Here is a 20,123-nt window from a genome sequence, read left to right as displayed (position 1 = left end):
TTGTATTTAACTTTTTTCTGTGCTGCAAAGATGAAATTGTGTGCGTTTAGGGTGTGAGAGGCTTGTGCTGGGCTTCCTAAAACAGGGAACCAGAAGGGCTCCAGCCCTAGTTTTTATTTCTTTTTTTGCTCTCAACTCTTTTTCTCTTGCTTTCTTTGCCCAAAAATTCCTGGTGGGGACACATTTTTGCTTTACACTCAGCTGGATGCTCAAGAAAAATTCCCTACGTCATCCTCAGTCCCCTCCTCCTGCTGGTTTTACACAGGTTTAAAAACATTTAGTTACACCCTTACAGAAAGCAGCACAGGGATGCTTTTGGAAAGCCAAAAAACCCTTCAGGACCCACAGAAATCATGTTGTCTTTTAGCAATTCTATGTAAGCACACAATTAAGAGCATTTTACAGGTAGAATAAGTGGCTTCCCGGTGTCCAGACCCCCAGTGAGACACTGTACAGACTTTCACAACTGGATTTATTCAGTGCATGCTCTGGGGATGCACAGGACAGAGCAGCAGTGGAGGATGTGAATAATGGCCTTCAGGTCATCCTCCACCTCATCTGTAAGAAATGAAAGGTTGCAATGACCAGAGAAGGGGCTGTATCTCCCTGTTATCTTCCTTCCACCAGTCTGCAAAGCTTGTCACATATTTAACACACCTGACTGGGAATCCTCAGGTGAAGGGAGGAGAGCCGTGGGGTAACAAAACACAGTGTCCCAGACAATGCCAGCAGTCCTGCGATGTGCCCAGGAGCCACCAATAACCTCTAACAGTGTCACTTGTATCTCTGGAGCTCAGATTGTACCGACACACATGGGGATTTGTTCTCCCTGACCACACACACACAAGTTACATGTCAAGCAGGATCTGTATCTAAATTCAAATACACTGAAATTATGCAAAGAATGAAGCCATGCAGGGAAAAGCTACATGAAGGAGCTGGTGGCTGCTCTCAGCTCTTCTCTTCTGTGCGTGCACACAGGTGCAGGCACACGCGTAAAATAAATCCATGGCATTGGAGTAACTGAGGAAGGGGATGTGTGCCAGAGAGCAGGAGAGAGGGAGGAGGCAAGGGCTGCAGAGTGTGAGGAGGAGAGGGGAGAAGAGCTGGGTAGTACTGGCCAGAGCTACACCAGAACCAGGAGGAAACAGAAATCCTCCAGAAACAGAAATCAAAACAGCCACTCTTTTTGGACAAGAAGGGAAAGAGGTAAAACTTGTCCAAAATTGAGATGGACACACTGGGAGGGAAAAGAGCATTTCTGCTGGAAAAATCCACCAAACCTAGCCCCCATGTCTCATCTACAAACACCAAAGCCAACCACCATGTCTCATTGTCCCCAAGTCACCCCGCTGTCCCTGGGGTCACACGAGCGGGTGGGTGGGTGGGAGAGCTCAACACTTCCAGCCTGGAAATGCAACGGAAGCCAGGAAAAAGGAGAAGCGTCCAAGGTCACCAGCATTATGGCAAACACCCTCCTGCCCTCGGGTCTCCTCGGGAAGGGGACCAAGTTCCTCCGGGCCTGCCGGCTGCCCTTGGCTCGCCGGGGCTGCAGCAGAGAAGGCAGCGTAAGGAGGGAGCGTGTGAATTGTCCAAGGAGTCTCCTGAGCCTACCAGGGTTGTGGAACAACCAGCGCTGACCAAAGCCTTGGTGAGGGGTGCAGGGACAGCTGAGGAAGACCCTTCAGAGCAGAAGGCCCACCAGGATGGCACTGGGGACAAGGAAGAGCGAAAGCCCCAAGCAGGTACTGGGAGCTCCAGCTTTGGGTGGATCCACACTTGTCTGGTCCGAGTTTGTCTCCAGTTCTTCTGTGTCCAGGGCACCTGCTGGAAGAAGAGAGGAAAATGTAGAGTTAGAGAGGAAGATTTGGCAGAAGAGAAACTCCCACTCATGCAGGTGTGCCATGATGTGCCCTGAGGCAGCAGAGCTCTGGTCCAGGGAAGCTGTGCGTTAGTGGGGGCAGGCTGTGAATGGGACCATGCTTCAGGGACAAGACATCCAACCAGCCCCTCAGGGTTAGAGCAAAGAGTGAGGAAAAGGCTTGGTGCCACATACAAGAGGAGGATCCAAAGGACCAGTCTGACACTGCTCCTCCCAAGCCCTCTCCATGCTGCTTGGGGATCCCTGAATGTCCAAGTGTCCATGCCAGGACAAACTGCACGTTTGCCTTACCTGAGAGGGAGGTCTGGAAATGGGGGCTCGGCCCTTTTTTGTCTTTGGAGGATGATGTTAAGCGCAAGAACGTGGGCTCTTCAGGGCTGAGGACCACTGACTTGGAGGGGGTTATGAGCTCACCTCTATTGAAACCTAACTTAATCTCTGGAACAACTTGGCTGAGGGATGGAGATGGACTGGAAAATGCTGATTTCTCTTTCCCATCCTCTTTGACACCTTTCTTTGTTTCTGGGACTGATCTGGGGCTGAAGGCTGTGCCCAAGCTTTCTAGTAAGGCTGGATCTTCTGTAGTGAAGGAGCTAAGAGGCTCTCCAGTGTCTACCTCTGGAGATACTTTATAATCTGGGTCTAATGTGGGCTCAAAGGAAAGAGTGATCCCAGTTGCCTCAGTAGGATCAGGTCTTTCTGGTTCTGGCTTTGTGGTTGTGGCAGTTTTCGGTTGTGTCTTTGCTGTTGTGGTAGGTGTTGGTGTTGTAGCAGCACGTGTTGGCTTGGCTGTAGTGGTGGTAGATGATGGTGTGGTGGGTGTTGGCTTGGCTGGGGCTGTAGCAGGTTTTTGCTTAGCCATGGTTGGAGTGGGTTTTGGTGTGGTGGGTGTTGGCTTGGCCATAATTGTGGTTGGTTTTGGCTTGGTGGTAGTGGTGGTTGTGGTGGGGTTTGGTGTGGTGGGTGTTGGTTTGGTGGTAGTGGTGGTTGTGGTGGGGTTTGGTGTGGTGGGTGTTGGTTTGGTGGTAGTGGTGGTTGTGGTGGGGTTTGGTGTGGTGGGTGTTGGTTTGGTGGTAGTGGTGGTTGTGGTGGGGTTTGGTGTGGTGGGTGTTGGCCTGGGGGTAGTTGTGGTTGTGGCGGGGTTTGGTGTGGTGGGTGTTGGTTTGGTGGAAGTGGTGGTTGTGGGTGTGGTGGGTGTTGGTTTGGCGGTAGTTGTGGTGAGGTTTGGTGTGGTGGGTGTTGGTTTGGTGGTAGTGGTTGTATTGGGTTTCAGGGTATTGGGTGTCATCTTGGGGGTAGTGGTGGTTGTTGGTTTAGTGGTAGTGGTTGTTAGAGTGGGTTTTGGTGTGGTGGGTGTTGGCTTGGCTGCAGCTGTGGTGGGCTTTGGTTTGGCTGCAGTGCTGGTGGCTGCTGGCATGGTGGGTTTTGGCTTGGCCATGGCTGTGGTGGCTGCTGGTGTTGTGGGTTTTGGCCTGGCTAGGGTTGTTGTTGGGAGTGTGGTGGCAGGTTTTGGCTTGGCTGTGCTGATGGGTGCCTGTGTTGGGGGTTTGGGCTTGGCTGTGGTTGGGAGTGTGGCTGTGGGTGATGGCTTGGCTGTGGTTGTGGTTGGAAGTGTGGTTGTGGGTTTTGGCTTGGCTGTGGTGGTAGACACTGGTTTTGTGGGTTGTTTGGCTGTGGTGGACACTGGTGTGGGTTCAGGTTTTGCTGTGGTGTGGACTGGTGTTGCAGGTGCTGGTTTGGCTGTGGGGGACATTGGTGTGGGTTCTGGTTCAGCTGTGGTGTGGACTGGTGTGTGTTCTTGTTTAGCTGTGGTATGGACTGGTGTGTGTTCTGGTTCAGCTGTGGTGTGGACTGGTGTGTGTTCTTGCTTAGCTGTGGTGGATACTGGTGTGTGTTCTGGTTCAGCTGTGGTGGACACTGGTGTGGGTTCTGGTTCAGCTGTGGTGTGGACTGGTGTGTGTTCTGGTTCAGCTGTGGTGGACACTGGTGTGGGTTCTGGTTCAGCTGTGGTGTGGACGGGTGTTGTGGGTTCTGGTTTGGCTGTGGGCTCTGGTTTGGCTGTGGCTGGGGTGGATGGCCTTGCCTTTGTTGTCACAGAGGCCGGAGTGGTCTCTTCTACAACGAGTTCTGGTAAGAGATGAAAAGTGCCATGGGTTAGGGCTGGGTCAGCTGACCTCAATGGATCCCTGCACTGAGCAGGACCAGCAGAAACCAGTGAGGGGCTGAAACAGCAGCCAGCTCCTCTCAGGTCACTCTGGGCCATCCCCCACTCTGGGGTTCCCAACCTGGAGACATCTCATGTCCCTCACGCAACCTCCTGCCCCACAAGGGGCAAAAACCCCTGCCTAATGGGGTGCAAGCCCCTCCTTATCTTAAGGCAGTTGTCCTGTCTCATGGTCCAGCCCTGGGAGTGCAGTTCAAGGGCTTCCTGACAGCTCCAGAAGGCCTCAGAGCTCAGACCCAGCCTGGGGTCTGAGGCCCAACAGCCCGTGCAGGGCCACGCGCGGCTCCGCTCACTCACCACACAGGTTGTTCACACAGACTGTGCCCGTGGGACACATTGTACATGGGGGTCCTTCCATGTAGGGCTTTTTGCTTTTCATGTTACCCCTGGAAGTAGAAAATGCCAAGATAAAGAAGGCATGAGGATAGGGGGAACACCCATCCCAGAGAGGGGGCTGATTCAGCTGGGCTATCCCAGCCAAGGCAAAACTCAGGATTAATGCAGAAAACAGGTCTTGGTCTCCTGCCACAGCCTGTCAGGGCCATTTACTCACCAGCCTGACCCCAAGGCTGCTAAAGCCAGAGCAGACAACTGCATGGAGCAGATCCCTCACCTCCCTCAGAGCAGAGCAGGGGATGGGCATTGGGACAGGAAATTCTGTTTCCCTTCCGCTCCAGACCCCCAGGAAGGTCTGCAGCCACCAGCCACTCTTGGTGCTCAGGGCTGGTAAGGGAGTACCCAGCTCTCCTCCCATGTCTAACCCTTCCTGCTGCTGCAAAAGGGCTTCTCCACCCCAAGTGACGGCTGTTGCCAGCACGGAAGAACAAGGCCCAGGGCAGGGAGCTGTTTGTACCCTCAGCTACTGCCACTTCAGCCTTGAGCAGCTCTTGGGGAAGAAGGTCCCTCCCTGGTGTGTGCCAGAAGCTGAACCAGCCCTCAGCATTCACAGTAACGGGCTGGGAACTCCAGACAACCCTTCCTTACTCTGGGACCAACCCAAGATAAGAGAAGCATTATTTGGAACTTCTATTTCTGACCAAGGACAAACCCTGCTGTGACATAAGGACTGAAGCCAGGGCATTTCCAGCACAGAAACCCCACTGAGATGCACCAATCCATGCAGGGCCTGGGACTTACGGGGGATAATAGTTGCAAACAAGCAGGTGCATGTTCTCTGTTTCGATTCCATTGATCTTCTCACAAAAATGTGCCCCGCAGCCGATCTGATACGTGCTTGACCAAACCACCTAAGGCAAAGCAGGGTGGAGGTGAGGGGATTGGGTGAAGGCAACCTGTCCCTTGGCCTTAAAGGCTGCTCTGAAGACGTCCTCATCCCACAGAGCGTGTCCCCAATCCCACATCCCCATGTTGCTTTGGCATTCAAGGATCCACCACCATGTCTGCTCCCACCCAAGCTGTGAAGAAACACTCAGACTTCGTCTCTCTGTCTAAGAAAATCTGGCACCCAGCTCTGCTGAGCAGCCACCCCTCCACCCCAGCAGCTGGTACCTGGGTGTAGTGGCCACACATCTGCCCGGGGACACACGTGGATGTTGTCAAGTTGTAGAATTTCTTCTCCCCATTCCAGTCTTCCACAGCAAATTCTAGTTCCAGGGTTGGGGCCATAGCAAAGAGGTTTTCTCCCCGTCGGCCCCTCTCCTTGTTGTGGTCCCAGATGCACTTCTCTGCGTAGGATTGAGCAAGGGCCTCCAGCTCCTTGTCCCAGGTCTGAAAGGAGCTCGGTGTCAGCACACAGAGAGGGACACTGGGCTCTCCAACAGGAACAAGGCACTTACCAAGGACCCCTGCGCTCTCTGGCCACAGTTTCCCCATCTATGAAGAAATTCAAATCCCTACCTAACACAGTCCTCGGGAGAGGGGAGCTCCATGGTCAGTCCCAGAACAAACTAAGCCTTGGTTTATGGGTCAAACAGGAGAAGGTCAGGGCACCACCAGGACTCACAGCCTCTCCTGGAGCTCATCTAACCCCATCACAGAACATCCTCAGCTCAGCATGGAGAAACCATGAAGTTGAGTGGAGGAAGGAAGGAAACCCACCCTGGGTCACGCCAGAGGGGCCTGGGGCCATCCCTCCTCGCCCAGGGTGGGGATGGGAGGGGAATGGGACACATCTCTCCTGGCAGCTGTACAAAGTCTGGGAGCACACGCTCCTGGGAAACATCATCTGTTTGCCTGGATCCGAGACATGGCTGCTGGCCAGGAGCCCCTCTGGAGCGGCAGCGGCCCCGCCACCAGCTGAGCCCCTGGCCACAGGGATGTGCAGCAGGAGAACAAGGAGGAGGAGGAGGAGAGTTTCTCTCACAGGGGTGCATACGGGGAATCCTACACTGCAGCTGTTTGGACCATCCTTGATGGAGAGAGCAGCTTGGCTGCTGGAAGGCAGCCCTGCAAACAGGGGATCCTGAGGGGGGATCTTCCTGGACAGAGCCAGGGCTGGATCCAAAAGGTGACATACAGGAGGGCACGTCACCATTGGGGTGTTGAGGGGATGAGGACGGGCCCTAAGACACTGGGGGGAGAAAACACCTGGATGGGACACAGAGTGTTGGTTCATCTCCCACCATGGCCCCAAGCCACACTGACAGTGATGGCTGGACACCCACTTTGGGGACCACACAGCCCTCTCCCTCTGGCATGGAGCTGGGCTCCATAAATGGGGGACTCACAGCTGCAGATTTGCCTCATTAGTAAAGAAAAGTGGCTTTAGACTACAGATCCCCCCCTTCAACTAAATATTTCCAAAGCAACCAACCCCATGTCCCAAAAGGAAGCATGGGGTGACCTCAGCCAGGCACAGTGCCATGGCAGCAGGTGAAGCCAGAAGCAAAGACAGCCCAAGCAAAGGTCCCAGGAGGGAGGCGAGGACGGTGTTCTCATGGAAAACCTCTACTGAAGAATCGTCAGGGCTGCTGTGAGCTAAACATTTGCTGGGTTTCAAAATGAAAAAGCCTTTGGCTCCAGACCATGAGTGGGTCCCGTGTGTTTAAGCAGAAGCAGAAGCTGCAGAGGGAGCATCTCAAAGCACAGGGGCTGCAATCAAAGACTCAGCTGCGAGCAGCCCTCACAGGTTTGGAATTGCACTGACTTAAGGATCCTGAGAGATCGTTTCCCTCAGGCTTTCTCTAAGACTTTGGCTCCAAAGCCCTGATACTCTGAGTTTGCTGTGCCTGCTGGGTTCAATGGGATCACAGTGCTGAGGGTTCTGGCTCTGTCCCCTTTGAGTCTGCAGTCACTGGTCAGGCCTCCTCTCCCTGAATTTAACTTCTGGCTTTTTTTAATTGTTAAGCACCCATTTACCAGCCCACAAAGGTTTTACTCAACCTGGGCAATTTCTGGGCCAGGCAGGGAGGTGTCCTCCAAGCACACTGTGACCCAAAGAGGAAAGCACTCCAACTCTCCATGATAAACAATTATCTTTCTCTGTGTGATTTGCAAACAGTAAGGAAAAATCACATGTGGTGCAAGATAAAACTTGACAGCCAAGTTCTAATCAAATCAAGAGTCTGAACAAGACAAAAAGCAGCACCAGCACTAAGCTTGTTGTTGTTCCTACTTCAGATCTCACTGATTTCCCCAAGCAAAACAGGGGATCCTGCATCTTCAAGACACCAAATCATGGCGAGGATTAGGAGTGTGATGAGCCCAAATAACTGAAAGACCTTGACTGACATTTGACATTCCCTCCAATAGATAAAAGTACTCTCACCTGAAAAGGCAAATACAGAGCACTGTGTGATGTCCCACACAGCAGGATTCCCCCACCAGCTCTTGGCAATGGCCATGGCAAAGTCTCTGGCTCATGGCACCTGCTCATGGCAGGGTCTCAGCAGTCCTTCCTCTCATCAGAGGGAGCTCCAGCAGGCACTCATGTGAGTGAGAGCTGCATCACTCTCATGAAGAGCATCGGGGGACTCACATCACACTTTGGAACTTCCAGAAATGATCAAAGACAACTCCAAAGGTAAAGGAAACTCTTCTCTTTAGAGGCAGTTTAGGAAACCCCTCTGTTGACACCTACTTGTAACCCTACACGAGAATTGCTCTGTCTCCCCTAAGGAGCACCCTGATCCCTCCTCGCATTAAGATCGAGCCTTGCACCACACAAACACCCCAATATTCCCCTGCAATAAAAGCCACTTACCATCTTCATCATAGCCCTGGCAGGGGGATCGACCTCAGAGCGATATTTATTATGCTCATCCAAGATTATCTTCTTTTCTTCATCACTCAGGGACCAGCTCAGCTGCAGCACTGAGAGCACCAGGAGAACGGGACAAAGACCTGAGCTCAGCATTGTGCAGGCAGCTTCTGCTCTCAGCAGCCCACGGCTCTGGCAGTCAGATTTAAAGCACCTCCCAAAAGCCAGGAACACCCAACAGCTTGAAGATTGGGGAGGAAATGTATTTATTAGAGTTTTGGAGCCACGCAGAACACACCCATCTCACATATCAGCCTTGATGGAGAGGCAGCAGTGCCAACGAACATGCAGGGTCCTCTCCCTGGGACAGACCCCGTGCCTGAATCCTAATCCTTGGATTGGCATTCTTCATCCAAACCTCTGCTGCTCCAAACCTCAGCCATCCCCTGAGCCCTCAGTTACGGGTCCTCTCTCCTACCTCCTGTCCCATTTCTCCTAATCTGTAACAATAATCCCACAGCAACCAGCAAAGCCCTGTTTTCACACGGGTCTTCCCCTGTCCCTGGAACGCAGCTGCGTTAGAAACAAAAGCAGCAAGATGCAATTGCTGAGAGCAGTTTGCAGCACGGGAACTCCTCAGAGTCAGAGCCCTTCTCGGCCACCCCCATGTCTGTGGGGGGGGGGACAGCATTTGGCAGCTGAGGAACAGCCCCCCGGGCTCCCCCAGCCTGCTGGGAACGGGAGAAAGCAGAGGGTTGATGCCTCTTCCCTGAGCCATCAGGAGAGGGGGGAGCAGGAGAGGAAGAACAGAGAACAGAGCTGAAATTGCCCCAGACAGGGGAGCTGAGAGTCTGTGGCTGGAATAACCCGACCATCGGCTCTGCAGGGACAGGCTGTGCTCCGTCCCCGCAGTCACCCGGAGGGCTCAGCACCCGTGTCCCGCAGCCGGAGCGGCTCTGGCCGAGCCCCCCGCACTGCTGCAGCCTCGGCTCCCCATCTGCGATTGTGCAACCGCCCGGCCCCGCTCCAGGAGCTCCGCTGGGATCACAGCCTGTTAGAGAGCATCAGCGGGTGGGCAGCTCTGGAGAGCAGAGCCAAGTTAATCACACGCTGCCGGCTCTGCCTCCCCCTCCTCTCCCCACTCCCCAGGCAACGCTTTGCTGGTTTTCCTCTTGTTTTAGACCACACGGATCACCTCTCTCACCTCAACAGCTCTCCTACTGCTCCCCAGATCTCTTACTTTTGTATTACCTTGTCCTTCACCAGCTCTGGGGTCAGCCATACCCTCAATTGTCCAAAAATTTCTGCAAGTGGGGTCTGAGGCCAAGATCTCACCAGGTCTTCTCTTCAACTCGGCCGGTCAAACCAGAGATTCCCATGTATTGCTAAGGCAGATCTGTCTCATGATGGAGACACCTCAACACATTTGCTGTTGCATCTCTGGAGACCTGGGGAAACATCTAGAAAATATCAACACGGGCTGCAGCTCCTGCTGGCCAGCTCACCGTGGCCTGGCTTACCAGGAACAAGGCAGTGCTGAGAATCATAGAGCCACGGAATGGTTTGAGTTGGGAGGAACCTGAGAGTTCATCTCATTCCAACCTCTCTACCATGAGCAGGGACACCTTTCACTAGACCAGTGCAGGTGCTGGTCTCTTCAAACGTGATGTGGAGATGCAGGGCCAAGCTCCACATAGCCCCTGGCACTACAGCACCCTGGCTGCGCCCTGCAGGAGATAGCGTGGCAACAAGGATGATGGAAAATGGGATACGCAGAGCTTGTGGGGAAGAGCAAACAGCTCTGGAGGAGTCATCACCAGGACATGTGGCTCATGGGGAAACGTAAGAGCTGATGCCTTCGGCAAGTGCAGGGCGGCTTCCAAAGGGGTGCAAGGGCCATTTCTCAACTCCCAACCTGCTCTGACGGCTCATTCTGGAGCCAATGTCTGAAGCATCAAGATTAGCAGTGCAAGGTCCAAGCCCCACCCTGGAGCTGAGACACTCGTGTCCAGCCGGCATTAGGTAAGTGTGTGTGGAATGCAGCTTTCCTTCTGCTCAAGGAACAGCCCATCCCCACACCCCGGGGAGCAGCGGCCTCTGCACGGGGACAGGAGCCACACACCGACACCTGACAGGGTCTGCTCCAGGCTGGTGGCTCCAGAGAGGCCCCACTCTGCAGCACAGAAGTGACCAAGCCTGGGCTCTACTGACTCACATCTCGAGGGGCTCCAGCGGGGCTGGCCGGTGTCTAACAAGGCTCCTGCACTGGTGTGGGAGTAACGGGATCTCTCTCTTTTCCCTACTCGCCCGGATTTATGAGTTCTGGAGGAGTTTATCGTCTTCCACACTATTCATTCATCCGTTCTATGATTTTAAAATGCTGGGACACAAGTGTTGACTGGGAATCCGTCTGAGCTGGGCAGGGTGAGAGTGGGGAATTTTCCAAACCAGTACAGCAAGTGCCAAGGGGAGCTGAGGTGAGGGAGGCCATGGTGGGACACCCTGTCTGTGACCAGGATGCTTCAATAGCTGCAGGAACAATCCCCTTCCCCCCAGTTCCACCTCAGCAGGCCACTAGGACCACCAGGCTCTCTCGGGAAGTCCCAGCCTCCTGCAGCCTTTCCAGGGATCTGTGAAACTGGAGCTCTCGATGAGGAAAACAACAAGGGCTCACTTGCAGCACTTTGGCCAAGGTATCAAAACCTCCCCTTGGTCATCTGAGTTTTGCCATTGTGGCCTCACCTCCGGGATTCCCACCCTGACGATGCAGAAGGTGGGAGCACCACTCCCCTCTGGCAGCAGGAGACAGGAGTTGCTCTGGAAGCCGTGCTGCACACTGGGGCATGGCAGATTTGGCCAAAATCGATTCCTTACCACCAGAACTGCCCTCATGTTTTAGTTTTGCAGCTGGTTGCAATGGCAGGGATGGACAACACCTTCTTTTAGCAAAAAGCAGCCAGGAAGCAAGATCAAGAAAGGTGGGTCCTCCCAGGCCCCCACAGGACATTGTGGAAGGAGAGCACTTTCAGCCCAAACACTCTGAGGGAATACTTGGAAGCTGGATGGACCTGCCAGCAGCATAACCCCAAATGCAAATCCCCCAAAAGCAAATCCCCCAGGAGGGTGTATGTGCTCACCCCACCCTTTCTGACCCACTGCATTCACAGGAGATTGAGGAGCTGAAGCAAAGGAACCTCCTCTCGCTCAACCAGCAGCAAACACCTCCCTCTGCCTGCTGGAAACAGACCCCAGGGATGGAGGGAAGCAAGCAGGTGAGGTTCATAAAGAAGCCAGGCCTCATAAACACCGCAGATCTCACCATTCAACCCAAGTCACCCCAGCTGAAGGTTAATGCTTCTCCTCCTCTCACCACACGGAGCCACAGGGCTGTAAGGACCTGGCAGAATCTTTGCCAGGGTCACGGCAGTGCCAGAGCGCCCTTCCTGCCAAGCCCAGCAATGGAGTGGAAATGCTGCAAAGGTCTCCCTTGAATGTTTTGTGTCCTCCCCGGTGCACCACACCAAACCCTGCCCTTGCCTAAACCCCCAAATTTAGGATTAAGCCAAACCCCCGCCAAATGCCTGTGTGGGCAGGCTCAGCCCCGCTGTCCTGGGAGCAGGGCAAGAGGAAAGCGGATTTCCTTCTGGGTTGCAGTTTTCTGCTGCAAGGAACTCTATAAATAGATCCTTGCACAACAGCCGGTCTCCACAAGTCAAAACCTTCAGGAAGACAAAACTCAAAGAGTTCTCACAAGGTTCATAGCCCCACACCAGTGATAGAACACTTCAATCCTGGAATCATGTTGGTGGCTGTTAACCGGCAGCACCGCTGGCTCTCAGCAGGGTGGGGGATCCAGCACTGCAAAAAATCAGGGTCTGCCTGAATGCCCTGATCTTGCTGGGAGGAGAAATGTTTCTCTGCTCTTTGCAGTGTTTCCTGGGAATTTCTAGGGAGTGTTACGTTGTCCTTCACCCAGATGCAAAACCAGATGAGGTCCTGAAATGCTCTTCCAGGTCCGACCCCTCTCCCCTCACACGGGTGAGGAGCAGCCTCTCGGGCTGTATTTTTATCCCCCCTTAACCCAGGGATGGATTTCTCTCCCAAAAGCAGCTCAGCAGCAGGAGCTCAGCTGCTCCCAGAGCGTTCAGCAGCCACAGTACCTGGGCACGAGGTTATTTTTAATCTGATTCTTAACTACATCTGAAGCTGGCGATTAAATAAAGCTCTGAACTCTGGGCAGGGTGTGTGGGGCGAGTTGAGCTGCCCAGTTCTCAGCGGTGCCTCTCCCAGTGCCATCTGCTGGTCACCGCCTGGTTGGGCTGGACGGGCCCGTGACCCCAGAACACCCCGCAGGCAGCTGGGTTCCTGCAGGACAGCTGGTGCTGCCGGGCAGCAGAGACAACAGTGACCTCTAACAGTGTCACTTGTATCTCTGGAGCTCAGATTGTACCGACACACATGGGGATTTGTTCTCCCTGACCACACACACACAAGTTACATGTCAAGCAGGATCTGTATCTAAATTCAAATACACTGAAATTATGCAAAGAATGAAGCCATGCAGGGAAAAGCTACATGAAGGAGCTGGTGGCTGCTCTCAGCTCTTCTCTTCTGTGCGTGCACACAGGTGCAGGCACACGCGTAAAATAAATCCATGGCATTGGAATAACTGAGGAAGGAGATGTGTGCCAGAGAGCAGGAGAGAGGGAGGAGGCAAGGGCTGCAGAGTGTGAGGAGGAGAGGGGAGAAGAGCTGGGTAGTACTGGCCAGAGCTACACCAGAACCAGGAGGAAACAGAAATCCTCAAAAAAACCACTCTTTTTGGACAAGAAGGAAAGAGGTAAAATGTGTCCAAAACTGAAAGAAACACACTGGGAAGGAAAAGAGCATTTCTGCTAGAAACTCATCCTGACCAACACCAAACTCAACCACCATGTCTCATCTACAAACACCAAAGCCAACCACCATGTCTCATTGTCCCCAAGTCACCTCGCTGTCCCTGGGGTCACACGAGCAGGTGGGTGGGTGGGAGAGCTCAACACTTCCAGCCTGGAAATGCAACGGAAGCCAGGAAAAAGGAGAAGCGTCCAAGGTCACCAGCATTATGGCAAACACCCTCCTGCCCTCGGGTCTCCTCGGGAAGGGGACCAAGTTCCTCCGGGCCTGCCGGCTGCCCTTGGCTCGCCGGGGCTGCAGCAGAGAAGGCAGCGTAAGGAGGGAGCGTGTGAATTGTCCAAGGAGTCTCCTGAGCCTACCAGGGTTGTGGAACAACCAGCGCTGACCAAAGCCTTGGTGAGGGGTGCAGGGACAGCTGAGGAAGACCCTTCAGAGCAGAAGGCCCACCAGGATGGCACTGGGGACAAGGAAGAGCGAAAGCCCCAAGCAGGTACTGGGAGCTCCAGCTTTGGGTGGATCCACACTTGTCATCTGTTGGTTTTCTGTGTCCAGGGCTGATACTGATGGAAAAGAAGAAAACGTGAAGTTAGAGGAGAAGATCCTCTTGAGTGAAGGAGCTAAGAGGCTCTCCATTGCCTGCCTTTAGACCCTTTAGAATCTGGGTCTAATGTGGGCTCAAAGGAAAGAGTGATCCCAGTTGCCTCAGTAGGATCAGGTCTTTCTGGTTCTGGCTTTGTGGTTGTGGCGGTTTTCGATTGTGTCTTTGCTGTTGTGGCAGGTGCTGGTGTTGTAGCAGCAGATGTTGGCTTAGCCAGAGTTGTGGTGGGTGTTGGCTTGGCCAGAGTTGTGGTGAGTTTTGGTGTTGTGGGTTTTGGCCTGGCTGGGGTTGTTATTGGGAGTGTGATGGCAGGTCTTGGTTTGGCTCTTGTGATGGGTGAAGAGTGTTGGGGGTTTGGGCTTGGCTGTGTTTGGGTGTGTGGTTGCGGGTTTTGGCTTGGCTGTGGTTATGGTGGCCTCTGATGCTGTGGGTTCTGGTTTGGCTCTGGTGTGTACTGGTACTGTGGGTTCTGGTTTGGCTGTGGCTGTGAGTTTTGGCAGGGTTGTGGTTGGGGTGGATGAAAGAGATGCAGAGATGGAAAGTGCTGTGGGTTAGGGCTGGCTCACCTCAGCAGACCCCTGCACTGAGCAGGACCAGCAGAAACCAGTGAGGGGCTGAAACAGCAGCCAGCTCCTCTCAGGTCACTCTGGGCCATCCCCCACTCTGGGGTTCCCAACCTGGAGACATCTCATGTCCCTCACGCAACCTCCTGCCCCACAAGGGGCAAAAACCCCTGCCTAATGGGGTGCAAGGCTTTTGTCCAGCCCTCCTCATCTTGAGGCAGCTGACCTCTCTTAGGAGCAGGAATTGCTCCTGACGTCTCATGGTCCAGCCCTGGAAGTGCAGTTCAAGGGCTTCCTGACAGCTCCAGAAGGCCTCAGAGCTCAGACCCAGCCTGGGGTCTGAGGCCCAACAGCCCGTGCAGGGCCACGCGCGGCTCCGCTCACTCACCACACAGGTTGTTCACACAGACTGTGCCCGTGGGACACATTGTACATGGGGGTCCTTCCATGTAGGGCTTTTTGCTTTTCATGTTACCCCTGGAAGTAGAAAATGCCAAGATAAAGAAGGCATGAGGATAGGGGGAACACCCATCCCAGAGAGGGGGCTGATTCAGCTGGGCTATCCCAGCCAAGGCAAAACTCAGGATTAATGCAGAAAACAGGTCTTGGTCTCCTGCCACAGCCTGTCAGGGCCATTTACTCACCAGCCTGACCCCAAGGCTGCTAAAGCCAGAGCAGACAACTGCATGGAGCAGATCCCTCACCTCCCTCAGAGCAGAGCAGGGGATGGGCATTGGGGCCTGGAACTTACGGGGGGAAATAGCTGCAAACAAGCACGTGCACATTCTCTGTTTCGATTCCATCGACCTTCTCACAAAAACTTTTCCCACAGCCAGTGCGAGTTGTGTCTGCCCAGACCATCTAAGGCAAAGACCAGGAGTGGAGGTGAGGGGATTGGGTGAAGGCAACCTGTCCCCTGCCCTTAAAGGCTGCTCCAATGCCCTCCTCATCCCACAGAGTGTACACCCCTGATCCCACATCCCCATGTTGCTTTGGCATTCAGGATCTTGCCCCTTGCCCCTGTCCGAACCACCTTCAAAAGGTCATATATTCCAGTGCCACAGCTTTCCTACCTATCACCACCAGCTCTGCTTTGGTCCTGGAACCCTCCATCCATTCCTCCATCCACCCATATACTTACCACCACCATCTCTTCTCCTTGCTCCCACCCAAGCCGTGAAGAAACACTCAGACCTCATCTGTCTACCCAAGACAAGCTGGCACTGAGCTCTGCTAAGCAGCCAAAAAAAGGGCTGCAGAGCTTGTCTCTAAAAAGGGCTTCTCCAAAAGGCCGCTCATGGCTGACACCATGCCCAGGTCTGCCTCTATCACTGTGAATCCCACCTGGTTCCCCGTCCTTTTGCAAAGATTTTGGGAGGAGCTGAGGCACTGGTACAGCTCCTTTCCCAACAGCCCCTCCATCCCAGCAGCCGGTACCTGGGTGTGGTTGTCACACGTCTGCCCATTGTCACACTCGTGAGTTGTGAAGCTGTAGAATTCCCTCTCCCCATCCCATTGTTCAATGGCCAATTTTACGTCCAGGGTTGAAGCTGTAGCAAAGAAATTTTTCCCCTTCTGTTCACCGTTCTTGCCCCAGATGCACTGCTTTGCAAAGGCTCGAGTATTGACCTCCAGGTCCGGGTCCCAGGTCTGAAAGGAGCTCGGTGTCAGCACACAGAGAGGGACACTGGGCTCTCCAACAGGAACAAGGCACTTACCAAGGACCCCTGCGCTCTCTGGCCACAGTTTCCCCATCTATGAAGAAATTCAAATCCCTACCTAATACAGTTCTCAGGAGAGGGGAGCTCCACGGTCAGTCCCAGCACAAACTAAGCCTTGGTTTATGGGTCAAACAGGAGAAGGTCAGGGCACCACCAGGACTCACAGCCTCTCCTGGAGCTCACCTAACGCCATCACAGAACATCCTCAGCTCAGCATGGAGAAACCATCACAGTGCTGAGGGTTCTGGCTCTGTCCCCTTTGAGTCTGCAGTCACTGGTCAGGCCTCCTCTCCTTGAATTTAGCTTTTGGCTTAGTTTGGTTGTTAAGCTCCCATTTACCAGCCCACAAAGGTTTTACTCAGCCTGGGTAATTTCTGGGCCAGGCAGAGAGGTGTCCTCCAAGCACACTGTGACCCAAAGAGGAAAGGACTCCAACTTTCCAGGATAAACAGCTGTCCTTCTCCTCCCCATGATTTGTAAACAGTGAGGAAAAATCACATGTGGTGCAAGATAAAACTTGATAGCCAACTTTTTAATCAAGTCAAGAGTCTGAACAAGACAAAAAGCAGCACCAGCTCTAGAGCTCGGCTTTGCTCCCACTGCAGCCACATGTGATGTGGGACCTGACTCAATTTCCCCAAGCAAAACAGGGGATCCTCATGTCCAAGGCAGCTTTGCACAAGGCATGGGGAGGAGTCAAGGAGCATGATGGGCCCAAATAACTGACAGACCTGACTGGCATGTTTGATGTTGATGCAAATACAGAGCACTGTGTGATGTCCCACACAGCAGGATTCCCCCACCAGCTCTTGGCAATGGCCATGGCAAAGTCTCCAGCTCATGGCACCTGCTCATGGCAGGGTCTCAGCAGTCCTTCCTCTCATCAGAGGGAGCTCCAGCAGGCACTCATGTGAGTGAGAGCTGCATCACTCTCATGAAGAGCATCAGGCGACTCACATCACACTTTGGAACTTCCAGAAATGATCAAAGACAACTCCAAAGGTAAAGGAAACTCTTCTCTTTAGAGGCAGTTTAGGAAACCCCTCTGTTGACACCTACTTGTAACCCTACACGAGAATTGCTCTGTCTCCCCTAAGGAGCACCCTGATCCCTCCTCACATTAAGATCGAGCCTTGCACCACACAAACACCCCAATATTCCCCTGCAATAAAAGCCACTTACCATCTTCATCATAGCCCTGGCAGGGGGATCGACCTCAGAGCGATATTTATTATGCTCATCCAAGATTATCTTCTTTTCTTCATCACTCAGGGACCAGCTCAGCTGCAGCACTGAGAGCACCAGGAGAACGGGACAAAGACCTGAGCTCAGCATTGTGCAGGCAGCTTCTGCTCTCAGCAGCTCACGGCTCTGGCAGTCAGATTTAAAGCACCTCCCAAGAGCCAGGAACACCCAACAGTTTGAAAACTGGGCAGGAAATGTATTTATTAGAGTTTTGGAGCCACAGGGGGGCATACCCGTGTGTAGTGGTTTTGGTTCAAAGTATTCATTACTTATTTTCCTTCTGTGAGATAAGAATTAGGAGAAAGCAAAGCAGGCACAAACCTTAAACAGTTGCAGTACAATGAAAGAGTTTTATTACTAATAGAATTAAAAGTAAAGAGAAAATAACAAGAAATTAAAGCAAATCCCCACCCCCCTTCCCTTTCCAGCACTTCTCTCCTTTTACCCAACTCGCACAAGGGATAACAGAACATGGGATGTTAGTCAGTGTTCCAGTTCTTGAAAAGTCTCTCTCTTATGCTTTAGGAAAAAAGGGTTTTCCTTCAGTTACACGTGGTTCCCAAACTGCCACCAACAGCAGACCCACCCGGAAACAAACAATCTGCTGTGGTATTAAGCATCTCTCCCATGAAGAATCTCACCGTTCCTTCACACTGCAAAACATGGGCCATCACATGGGGTTATTAATCTTTTTAAGGATAAGTTATTTTCGCCTGCACACAAAGGCTTTCTTCGCCACAAGTCTCTAAAAGCTTCTCACTGCTTCTATATAGCCTGGCATAGGCACTCTTCACAATCTTCACAGGCCACACGTTGATTCTCCATCCCCCCATGTACTTAAAATGGATTAAAGAGACAAACAGTTTGTGGTATTATAGTTTCTTGCCGCAGCATGCAAGAAGTTTTTTTTAAGCTACACGTGAGAATCGCAGCACCGCCCTCTTTTTCTCCCTAAGCCCTCAGTTATGGGTCCCCTCTTCTACCTCCCACCCCTTTTCTCAAAATCACAGAATCCTGGAATAGCTGGAGTTGGAAGGGCCCTCTGGAAATCATCCAGTCCAACCCCTCTGCCAAGGCAAGATCACCTGGAACAGGCGACACAGGAACACATCCTGGTGGTTTTGGAATGTGTCCAGAGTGAGAGAGTCCACAATTCCCTGGGCAGCTGTTCCGCTGCTCTGCCAACCTCCATGGAATGAAGTTTTTTCTTGTCTTGAGGTAGAACTTCTTGAGTTTATGGCCGTTGCTCCTTGTCCTGTTGCTGGGTACCACTGAAAAGAGTCTGACACCATCTTCTGACCCACCCTGGAGATATTTATATGGATTGATGCAATCCCCTCTCTGTCTTCTCCAAACTAACCAGCTCCAGCAATCTCTCCTCATCAAGGAGATGCTCCAATCCCTAATCTTTATGGGACTGGACCCTCTCCAATAACTCCTGTCCTTCTGGAACCTGGAGACCAGAACTGAACACAGATGTGGCCTCCCAAGGGCAGAGTAGAGGGTAAGGATCACCTCTCTGACCTGCTGACTACAATCTTCCTGATGCCCCCCAGGATCCCATTGTCCCTCCTGGCCCCAGGGCACACTGCTGGCTCATGATAACTCATGGACCCCCCGGTCCTTCTCTGCAGAGCTGCTCTCCAGTAGGTCACCCCCAGCCTGTGCTGGCACCTGGGGTTATCCCTCCCCGGTGCAGGACCTGCACTTGCCCCTGTTGAACCTCATTAGGTTTCTCTCCATCCAACTCTGCAGCCTGTCCAGGTCCCTTTGAATGGCAGCTCAGCCTTCAGGTGGATCAACCACTTCCCCAGTTCTGTATCACCACCAAACCTGCTCAGGGTCCATTCTATCCCTTCATCCAGGTTGTTGATAAACAAGTTGGGTAAGACTGGATCCAGTACTGATCCCTGGGGAATGCCACAGACTACAGGCCTCCAGCTGGATTCTGCTCTGCTCATAATCCTCTGAGCTCTGCCATTGAGCCAGTTCTTGATCCATCTCACTGTCCATTCATCCAACCCACATTTCATGAGCTTATCTATGGGATAATATGGGAAACAGTGTCAAACACCTTGCTGAAGTCAAGGCAGATACCACCCACTGCTCTCCCCTCACCAACCCATCCTGCTGTGTAATCACAGAAGGCATCAGATTGGTCAGGCAGGATTTCCTCTTGCTGAATCCATGCTGACCACTCCCAATGACCTTTACTTTTAGGTGCTTGGTGATGACCTCCAGAACGAGCTGTTCCATCACATTTCCAGGGATGGAGGTGAGGCTGACTGGCCAGGAGTTTCCCAGATCCTCCTATTTGCCCTTTCTGAAGACAGGACTTAACATTGGCTTTTCTCCAGTCACTGGGCACCTCTCTCGTTCTCCAGGATTTTTAAAGATGATGGAGAGTGGCTTAGCAACAACCTCTGCCAGCTCCCTCAGCACCTGTGGGTGCATCCCACCAGGGATTTATGGGTGTTAAGTCTGCCTGGTTGATCTCTCTCTCAACTCTCAGTGACCAAGGAGAAGTTTTCCTTTCTCCATCCTTCATCTCTTACCTCCAAGGCCTGGGATTCCTGAGGGCTGCCCTCAGCAGTAAAGACTGAGGCAAAGAAGGCATTCAGTAATTTCACCTTCTCTGTGTCTTCTGTGCCCAGGACACCCACTGGATTCAGCAGCAGCCCCACATTTTCCCTAATCTTCCTTTTGCTGCTGATGTAGTTGGAGAAGCCCTTCTTGTTGTTCTTGATATCCCCTGCCAGACTCAATTCCAAGCGGACCGTGGCCTTCCTTGTTGCATCCCTGCATACCCCACAGATGTTCCCATACACCTCTCAT

General features: G+C 52.9%; 2 protein-coding genes across 4 annotated transcripts; both read right to left on the bottom strand.

The window, feature by feature from the left end:
* Positions 1-455: 455 nt before the first annotated feature.
* Positions 456-8,489, bottom strand: LOC125337567 (peptidase inhibitor 16-like). 2 transcript variants are annotated; one of them, XM_048327404.1, is made up of 5 exons: positions 8,269-8,489; positions 5,616-5,834; positions 5,244-5,353; positions 4,404-4,492; positions 456-1,827 (listed from the first exon to the last, which is right to left on the bottom strand). In XM_048327404.1, the coding sequence occupies exons 1-5, from the start codon at positions 8,419-8,421 to the stop codon at positions 1,685-1,687; spliced, it is 714 nt and encodes a 237-aa protein (XP_048183361.1). In that variant the 5' UTR covers positions 8,422-8,489; the 3' UTR covers positions 456-1,684. The 2 variants fall into 2 exon arrangements, with proteins under 2 accessions (XP_048183361.1, XP_048183360.1); XM_048327403.1 differs by lacking the exons at positions 4,404-4,492; positions 5,244-5,353; positions 5,616-5,834; positions 8,269-8,489 and adding an exon at positions 2,174-2,846 and having other exon boundaries at positions 456-1,824.
* Positions 456-17,405, bottom strand: LOC125337568 (peptidase inhibitor 16-like). 2 transcript variants are annotated; one of them, XM_048327405.1, is made up of 6 exons: positions 17,226-17,405; positions 15,760-15,972; positions 15,074-15,183; positions 14,711-14,799; positions 13,190-13,721; positions 456-1,283 (listed from the first exon to the last, which is right to left on the bottom strand). In XM_048327405.1, exons 1-5 carry the CDS (start codon positions 17,376-17,378, stop codon positions 13,591-13,593), a joined length of 696 nt encoding a protein of 231 aa, XP_048183362.1. In that variant the 5' UTR covers positions 17,379-17,405; the 3' UTR covers positions 456-1,283; positions 13,190-13,590. The 2 variants fall into 2 exon arrangements, with proteins under 2 accessions (XP_048183362.1, XP_048183363.1); XM_048327406.1 differs by lacking the exon at positions 456-1,283 and adding an exon at positions 9,754-9,765 and having other exon boundaries at positions 13,275-13,721.
* Between the last annotated feature and the right edge of the window lie 2,718 nt (positions 17,406-20,123).

The sequence above is a fragment of the Corvus hawaiiensis genome, chromosome 24 (genome assembly GCF_020740725.1).
Source record: "Corvus hawaiiensis isolate bCorHaw1 chromosome 24, bCorHaw1.pri.cur, whole genome shotgun sequence".
In the NCBI taxonomy this organism is placed as follows: Eukaryota; Metazoa; Chordata; class Aves; order Passeriformes; family Corvidae; genus Corvus; species Corvus hawaiiensis.
This window is presented reverse-complemented; position numbering and strand designations above follow the sequence as displayed.

Excerpts from the sequence above, each read along its gene's own strand:
- LOC125337568 (XM_048327405.1), bottom strand. The coding sequence starts at position 17,378 with ATGCTGAGCTCAGGTCTTTGTCCCGTTCTCCTGGTGCTCTCAGTGCTG. Across the intron at positions 14,800-15,073 it reads GTTTGCAGCTATTTCCCCCC|GGGTAACATGAAAAGCAAAA; the intron begins GTAAGTTCCAGG and ends TTCTACTTCCAG. Across the intron at positions 13,722-14,710 it reads CTGTGTGAACAACCTGTGTG|TATCAGCCCTGGACACAGAA; the intron begins GTGAGTGAGCGG and ends CTTTTCCATCAG.
- LOC125337567 (XM_048327403.1), bottom strand. The coding sequence starts at position 2,786 with ATGGCCAAGCCAACACCCACCACACCAAAACCCACTCCAACCATGGCT. Across the intron at positions 1,825-2,173 it reads TTTCCAGACCTCCCTCTCAG|GTGCCCTGGACACAGAAGAA; the intron begins GTAAGGCAAACG and ends TTCTTCCAGCAG.